Source organism: Pavona decussata, unplaced genomic scaffold, assembly GCF_977016875.1.
Source record: "Pavona decussata unplaced genomic scaffold, jaPavDecu1.1 SCAFFOLD_114, whole genome shotgun sequence".
In the NCBI taxonomy this organism is placed as follows: Eukaryota; Metazoa; Cnidaria; class Anthozoa; order Scleractinia; family Agariciidae; genus Pavona; species Pavona decussata.
Window position 1 is genome coordinate 532,149 of NW_028145528.1, and position 8,471 is coordinate 540,619.

The 8,471-nt window shown below is 38.0% G+C and overlaps 1 protein-coding gene across 1 annotated transcript; it reads left to right on the forward strand.

The window, feature by feature from the left end:
* The first annotated feature begins 783 nt into the window (after nt 1-783).
* LOC146470008 (major facilitator superfamily domain-containing protein 6-like) lies at nt 784-6,534 on the forward strand. Its single transcript, XM_085122100.1, has 2 exons — nt 784-3,661; nt 6,211-6,534. Exons 1-2 carry the CDS (start codon nt 2,116-2,118, stop codon nt 6,495-6,497), a joined length of 1,833 nt encoding a protein of 610 aa, XP_084978226.1. The 5' UTR covers nt 784-2,115; the 3' UTR covers nt 6,498-6,534.
* The last annotated feature ends 1,937 nt before the right edge of the window (nt 6,535-8,471 follow it).

Sequence of the window (8,471 nt, forward strand, 5' to 3'; positions counted from 1 at the left end):
TTAACAATCTCAAACCACTTTGTCTGCAATGCGTTTCACTGTAGATTTACAAAAGATTTTGCTTTTATCTTGCAACAGCGTAATTACCGCTGCTGTTTATGAACGCTGTCTGTGGCTCCTTTTTGGGGGCGCTAGATCATTACAAATTTAGCACTGGACTGAAAGCTGCGCGCGAAAAGATGATTTTTACCAAAAACCACAGGAAACCACACTGTTTACCTAATTTTAATTTCAAGCCTAATTTTCGTTAAAAAGAAACTGTTTTCGTATTTTTGATTGCTTTTATTATTTTCCTTTTCTCATTTATAATGCCTACAGTTATTCATTGCAAAAATCGTGATTGACTGTATTTTTAACCACGGCAGATCACTAATAATTTGTCTAATTTAAAGCTTACGGTGGCCTGAATTTCTTTTCGATTCTTTCGATTCTGTGTTTCATGTAACAGTGTTTTTTATAAAACTCAAACCAATATCCTGTTCGATGAGTGAAAAGGAAAGTCTTTCAGTGGATCAGTTGGCTAGCTTCGGTACAATTCTACGTGGGAGTATTAAAACTAAAATAATGAAATATTCTTCGCTTTTCAACATGTCTTTGTTAACGGCTTTTTTGAGTCACATAAAAGACGAGATCACTCTTGGCCGCTTTCTTCGTACAAAACATTCATCAACCGACAGAAAATAGTAAAATCAATCTGATAAAATTAAAAACAATCGAGGAAAAGTGTGGGTGGCCGAACGTGCGTGCCGAATCCATCTTCACCGAGGTGCTGAACAAAAGAAAGACCAACAATTTGGATAAAACATGTTTGAAGCAACTGACAAAATACCCTGAGCCGGGTTATCTTAAAATTCAGCGTGAAAGTAAACTTCCCAATTTTATCTATTTGCATTGCTACATGGTTTTAGATAATTTCCCGTTGCTTAGCTACGGTCAGTTAACTATAGTATATTTTCTCTGAAAGCTGACGTGAAGATTTCATGTGAACGCGTCGTATCTTTTTTTCTTTCGTAACTAGTTGTTGAAAAGAAGACTTGGTACCGCCCAAAACAGTTGAATTTTTGATAGAGAAACAATTTTAAATATTAAAATATAGGTGCGGCTAGCTTGAAGAATTAAAATTCTGTTTTCCAGCTGCAAAAACAGCGGCATGACGCCATTCAAGTTAACTTTGTAAATTATATAGGTTTGCTTTGAACGAACACGATTCTTTTCTTATTGCTTTTCTTTGTTTTTCCTCATCATAGTGAGCAAGGCAGGGAAGGTCCCAAAAACACTGAGTGGTTACTTTCCAATAATTCGCAATATATTTACTTGCTTCCAATAATCGTTCGTTCGAGTAATAAAATAACGTTATGGAATAATTTATGATCAGTGTAAATCAAATATTTGGCGATAAAAAGTTGCATTTGCATACTTAAATGGCCACTTTTTCGCCTTTATATATAGATATTTTTTTTGGTCTCAGAATGACCTCGCTAGATCGCACGAATTAAGGGACGGAGAAAAATTACTTAATTGATTCGATTTCCATTCCAGTTGAAGAAAAAGAGTACAATGGAAATGTTTATTCATCAGTAAGATAAATTGTTGATCCAGTGTCTATTGAGACGTGTTTTGCCATGAAAAGCGGTGCCAATGGAAACCGCGAAGAATTCTAAGCGATTATTTGATGAGGCTTTCATGAAGACTAAGACTGTCACTCGGTTATATTGACAAGACACACGCGGCATTGTCTTCCGCGTAGTCATGAATTTGTAAATGTAAATCATGTTTCGCAGCTAATAAACAGTTGGTTTCAGCTGTTTACATTAGGACGAAGGTGGTTTAAAGTGCTTCAAATTATATTATTTTCACGCGAGGCCACTCCGAGCTTACTTCATCTTACTTCAACCGGCGCGATCGTTAAAGACGTTGTAAAGTCGAGTTGAGCCGACGGCTGCAAATGAAATTCTTGGGGTAATCTCATTTCATCCCGCGATGTCTCCGACTGTGATTTGTTATATCACAGTAAGGCAATATTGATTTTTCTGTCGTTTTTCTGAGGTTTGAATCTCGACGTTTGGATCGAGATCAGCATCGGCGACGATTCGAGGACTTATTGTGAGATCTCAAATGGAGACGGAAACGTCGAAGAACCCCTCGAAGCAATGCCAGAAATTCGAAAACGAATCGATGAAAATGTCTAAAAAGATCTTGAACTCAATCGACAACGACTTGGTCGTGCCGAAGTTGTCTTTCTTTTTCTTCTTTATGGCAACCGGTGCTTTCCTTCCATATCTTGGAGTGTTCTACAAACAACTTTGGCTTACAGCTCGACAATCTGGGATCCTACTCGGCGTTCGCCCTTTCGTCAAGATGCTGTGCTCTCCGCTCTGGGGAATGGTCACCGATGTCTGCAATAGACCCAAGCTTATACTCGTTGTCTCTATTCTAGGAACAACTGTGGCCCACTTTTCACAGAGCATCGTTTCGCCATTTAATCTCCCGTGTTATCCCGAGACTAACGGGACAAACTTAAGCCATAACAGCCAACTCCTTATAGGAGACGCGGCTATCGATCGCTCCGCGCGCCGAAGCGGTTTTGGAAACGCTAAAACGGATTTACAAAATGGGCAGCATGTTATTACGAGAAAAGGTAAAATAAATATTTTACATGGTGGCTTGGATGTGACCACAGCGCCTCAAATCTCAAGTGATGTGGAAAAATTGGTTGGGAATTCCGATTATGACAAGAGGAAAGATTTCAAGAATGACATAGGGCAAGTTAACAATCCGGACGATTCCAAGTTGGTTCAAGAAGAGAGTTCTGAGGAAAACGAACCGAGACACGAAGATAATCCGAGAGTAGCCAAAGAAAGCCCATCGAAAATATTGACAAAAAACAAAAAGCGCAAAAAGCCAAATATGAAGGATGATTTCCGCGTAAAGGACAACCAGACAATCTTCATAACACTGCTCGTGATCGTGTTTCTTGGTGAATTTATCGCGGCGCCAGCTCCCATGTTGACCGATAGCGGAACACTCGGCATCTTAATCGGACGCGAGCATGAGTATGGTAGACAGCGACTGTTTGGCTCAATAGGATGGGGAATAGGATCTCTGATGTCCGGAGCGGTCGTCACGGCTTTCAACACATGTCCATATGAGGATAGCATCAACTATGTGCCAGTGTTCTACGTGTTTGCAAGTGCAATGATTGTAGATTTCTTCGTGGCATTCTTCTTCAAGTTCCAACCGGCACCACCGAAACACGACGCGCCGACGGAGAACGAATTCTGGAAAGGACTTAAGGTTTTTTGCAATCTGAAGAACGGAGCGTTTATCTTCACACTCCTTTTTCTGGGATTTTCTCACAGTCTTCAGCTTTCATTCCTGTTTTGGTTTCTTCAAGACATCGGTGGAACTCCAATCCTCTTCACCATTATTGTTGCCGTTAACTGCATGTCCGAGGTGGTGATGTTTTTCATGGCAACCTACTTTGTCCAGAAGATTGGCCACGATGCCGTGCTGTACACTGGCCTGGGGTGCTATGGGTTACGATTTTTGCTATACTCGTACTTGCAGGAGCCTTGGTGGGTGTTACCCTTAGAAGCTCTTCAAGGATTCACCTACGGAGGCGTGTGGACTGCAAGTGTGGCGTACGTTGGACCACAACCAGGTAAAGAGGTTTTGAAACTTCCCGTTAAAATGGTTCAGTAAAAGTTCTATTTAGACACAAAACTTTGTCTTCAGCATATGCATTTACGTTTATTGGTGTACATGAAATCGACAAATCTTAGGTTGCTTTAATTATGCCTTAATTCTTAACCTATAAAAGGTATAATTTGTCCTGAGTCCGAGGTAATCTAAAACTGAAACCAAGTTAACGTCCAGATTCCTGAGAACTGGAATCTGGGTCCAGGTTAGAAGAATTCAGTTTTTTTTCCTATCAGGTACTGGATCACTAGCAATCACCAAGAATCCATTTAGTTTAATTTCTCTTATGGCGCTTTAATTTTATACTTCTAAGTCGATCGCTTGGCATTAACAGTCAAATGTTTGTTAGCACAGCAGTTCAGTGACTTCAAATTCTTGACGTCTTGTCTTTCAGCGTTTGCTTCAACTGTCTGGCTGATCAAATAACATAACTCGGGTTATAGAGGAACACAATTCCTACATTTCTTTTTTTTTATGTGCGAACTAAAAGGCACTTATTTGAAAGAGTAAATATATTTAGCTAAAATAAATGCGCTAGGAGTTCCAGCGATCACAAAGGGTACAGCCTTGGATGAACTGTCGAAAAAACCGTTTGTTTACTCAAAATTGGAAAAGACGTTTTAAACAAACAGGAAAAATTGTATTTCTATTCGTTCAGTACCTATTAAGCAAAACCTTCAATTAAATGCTTCGGCCTAGCTTTCGAATAATGGAAACTTATTTTACGATAAAAATTTCCTTGCGGGATAATATGTCTCGTCTTCAAATTGACATTCTTGGCAATATCGATTATTTCGTTTTTACTCACATAATTTTTGCGTTTCATTATTCCCTAGCAAGCAGTGTGCAATGCGCTAATCTTTATTCCTGAAATTTTAACTCCTTTAAATTCTATACTCTGTTATTCCGCGTCCACTTCTGACTCCCAAAATGCAAAATTGAAGCTCCACTTGATCTTAAGACAAAAATAAGTTAACGAATGAATGAAAGAAAACTTTTTCAGTTAACGAGGGAAAGTTCTAGAAATTGGGGGTTGAACTAGTATAACAATTAAGGCAGTGAGAAGAGAATATGATCTTCACACCTTCCCGCTAGTCAGTCTTTTGAGAATCTAAGCGCCTTTTGAATCACTTACGAGTGAAAACGCCTTTTAGTTACCTCATGCAGTAGCCGCACGACGATTTTCTTGGGTCATTGTAAAGGGGCTTATCTGAGAAATTCATCAGAGTAAAGTCGAGAAAAAAAGAAAGCATTTGTCTTCTTCTGAACCAAAAAAAATTCAAAAGCAGTTATTCGCGAATCGGAATATAAAATGAGTCTTGAATATCGAGTGCGAGCAAGAGTTTGCAGAGACGGTATGGATGCTGTTGACCGGAATACGGTCAACCGGCCCGAACAGCGGCCTTGGATTCCTCAGGATCAATTAATTTCAGCCAGTACAGCCGGACAATGGAATGTGACGAACAGTTTGACAAAATAACAAGAAATAATCCATCTTTATACATCAAATACTCTTCGTAATAGATTAAAACAAATCACTTAGCCGGTATGCATAAAGCTGAGAAAGCGACTTGCTTAATTAATTTAGAATTCCTGGACGTTAAGCCGGTTTGGGCGCGTTGCTACGATACATTAAACTAACTCACTAAATTATTTACACTTTCTTTTTATGACCTTAATCCCGAATTCTTTTCTTTCTTTCTTTTCTTCTCAATGCCCGCTAATCGCTTATTATGTATCTTCCGGAGCATCTGGTAGTTTTCCTTTGGGAAGTGTATTCCCCGCTTTTCCGCGTAACATACATATAAAAACAAGAAGTATTTACTCAAACCCCCCTCTGACAAAATATAAAAAACTTTATTTTCCTTCTCCAAACACGATGTCACACTTCGAGTTCTCAGCTTGACAGAATTTTAAAAAATCATTTGACATATTTGTTCTTGAAGTCTTAATCCGGCTAAAGATCAATTATGATTTCTAAGCTGAGAACAAATTAAAAGTTTCCAATTCGTTGGCTAGTATTATTTTTGGTTAAATTTGTTATTTTAAGAACTTTTTCAAATAACAAATCGAAATGAATTGCCCCAGGTTAATCTTTCCTGAGCTATACGTCTATAAAATTGATCGTGTTCTAGATTTTCTAACATATTTTTTTTCAACTTTTTCAAAAACCAGAGATCTTCCGCCTGTTTCCCATAAAATAAGTTGATACAGGCTGCCGGCTGTGTGCGTACGTGATTTCCTTTCTTTCTTTCTTTTAATTTGCGTTTTAAGTGTCGCCATGTGCAGGGATATTTTCATTTTTTCCTGCCATATTACTCTGATTACAGCCTTCTCTCGCTCCAGGCCGGGACGAGAGACGGTTGTACGTATTCACAATCCATTTACAAAGTAGATAACCTTGTTTTGTGGTACTAAGACAGTCAGTTAAAAAGCAGGGCTTAACCTTTCAGTCTCCAGTTCTCACTAAATCTAAATCTCATGGCAACTTTTTCCTTTGTTCGAGTCCAGGTTCCGGAGCGACAATCCAAGGCATAATTCACGGAGTGTACTGGGGACTAGGAATGGCAGTTGGTGGAGTCCTGGGCGGAGTTATGGTTCACGTGATTGGTGCGCGTTTGACGTTCCGCATTGAGGCGGTTTTCTCTTTTGTAATCCTTCTTCTGTTTTTCGCCATCAATAACTTCCACGAGAAAAGTAGTAGATATTCCAAGATTCCTTCGGACGATCAGGATGAGGAGATTAGAGATGACGTTAAGGGAGCAGAAGAATGCGACAGCTCGATGGATTCTAAATGAAGTAATTTATTGAAAAATCCAGAAATTTAGAGACACGCAAAATGTGTTATGGGAAAAAGTTATTTTTATTTAATTTTTTACAGTATGAATTACTTTATTCGAAGTAAATTATATTTATTGTGGATTTTTAGATACTTTGGGTAATGGTGGCTTTAAAGCCGTTGTTGATTTTATAGAAGAAAAATATCATTGGTTGTAAGAACTAAAATGCGAGAAATTAACTCGACTCAAGCAGATTAAAAGTCTGATCCAATGCAGTCGATAATTTGAAAGAGTGGGCGGCGGAAAATATGTTAAATATTTGAGTAAACTGTTTAAAATTTCGTGAAAGAAATTTAAAATTTCTTTGAAATAAGTTAAATATTTTAATCACGTGACTAACCACGTCCAATTTTATTTAACAAAATATTTTAAATCGAAATTTCCACTAGTTAGCGTGCAACTTCTGAAGCACTTACATTGGAATGCCGGGTGTACTGGTACAAAAACTGGGTCATTTAAATTTCGGAGAGGAACTGGCATTAGTCAAGAACAACACAAAAACGTTTACCCTTATTTCCAGTGGATTCCTTAATTCCTTCTTAAGGTAACAACTAGTAATATATAACCTTCAATGCGTTAAATACAGGAAGTCCTTTCACAAGCTAGTTATCAGAAGCGAATGAGGTGTGGCCAATCAAGTGACCTGGGTTGTTTGTTCGCAGTTTTCACCTTCATGGTTTGATTCATCAGAACATGTTGCTTTTGTAAAGCTTTGGGGTACGATTTACTGAAAAAAAATATTAGGAAAATTAACATCACAGAGAATTGAGAACAGATCTTCAGAATGACAAAATTTTCGCAATAGCTCGTGTGAGATTAATATGAGATAAATATTTCTCCTTTTGAACTTATTAACACCAAAAACTGATTCGCGATTTGGCTTTCAGGCGAACATTTCATGTTAAAAACTTTGAGATTAGTAAGTATTTCAAGCACCCAAAAGGGCAAAATAATTAATATATTAAACAGTTTCAGAAAAGAAGAAAACGAAAAAAGCTCAACACACTGGAAAAAAAAAAACAATTTATGCACAACGTTTTATTCTGAACTGTTCTGTTATAGCAAAAAAATGTATTATTTTTCTATTGCCACTGCTCTTGGTCCAATCAAAATTAGATATAGAAAAATGTTAGTTGTGAGATGCTTAGTAGGTACAATATCAATCTCTTCCTCTTGGTTTATCCTACAGCGGGACATGAGACATATCACCTGCGTAACATTTAAAGGTGAAATAAACGAGTTTAAATTATTTCATCTTTGTTTCCTTTATAATCTGGCTCTTCTAATTTTGTTGAGCTGATTATAGTTTTACCATCGCTTTTGAATCTGTAGTTTGATTATTTTTTAAAATGTAGGGCGAGCTGCTCTTCAAATTTTGACAATTAATTAAATTAGTCAAATTATGGGTCGTCTGGAATGTGAAGACTGATTATCAGTTATGCCCATGCACTGACAAATATGCTTACCGTATTTACTCGAATAAGCGCCGCCGCACTTATTAAATATTTCGCGCCTTAAATGCGGCGCTTATTCGAGGGCGGCGTTTATGTGACAATTGGACGCGACAAATAATTTTTTTCTTTAATTTCACGGTATATTTTCTATCTGTACAAAAATTTAACAGTAACTAACAGAAGCGTCTTTTTATTGTCACCATTTTTCTCTTTGGGTACTTTTCAATTGCTTTACCAATGCTGTGTTAGACTTGCTTTGTAGTGGTTTTTTTAGTTATACTAAATTCCTCGAATAAGCGCCGCATCGGGGCCGCGGCGCTTATTGACTTTTTTGTTCCAAATGCGGCGCTTAATCGGGGGCGGCGTTTATTCGAGTAAATATGGTAGCCCCAAATTATATTAGAAACTCTTTCCTGTTGAATCGGTAGCCTGCTGGACAGGTCGTGTTTGATTGACCGCCCCCGCCGGAATGCTCAAT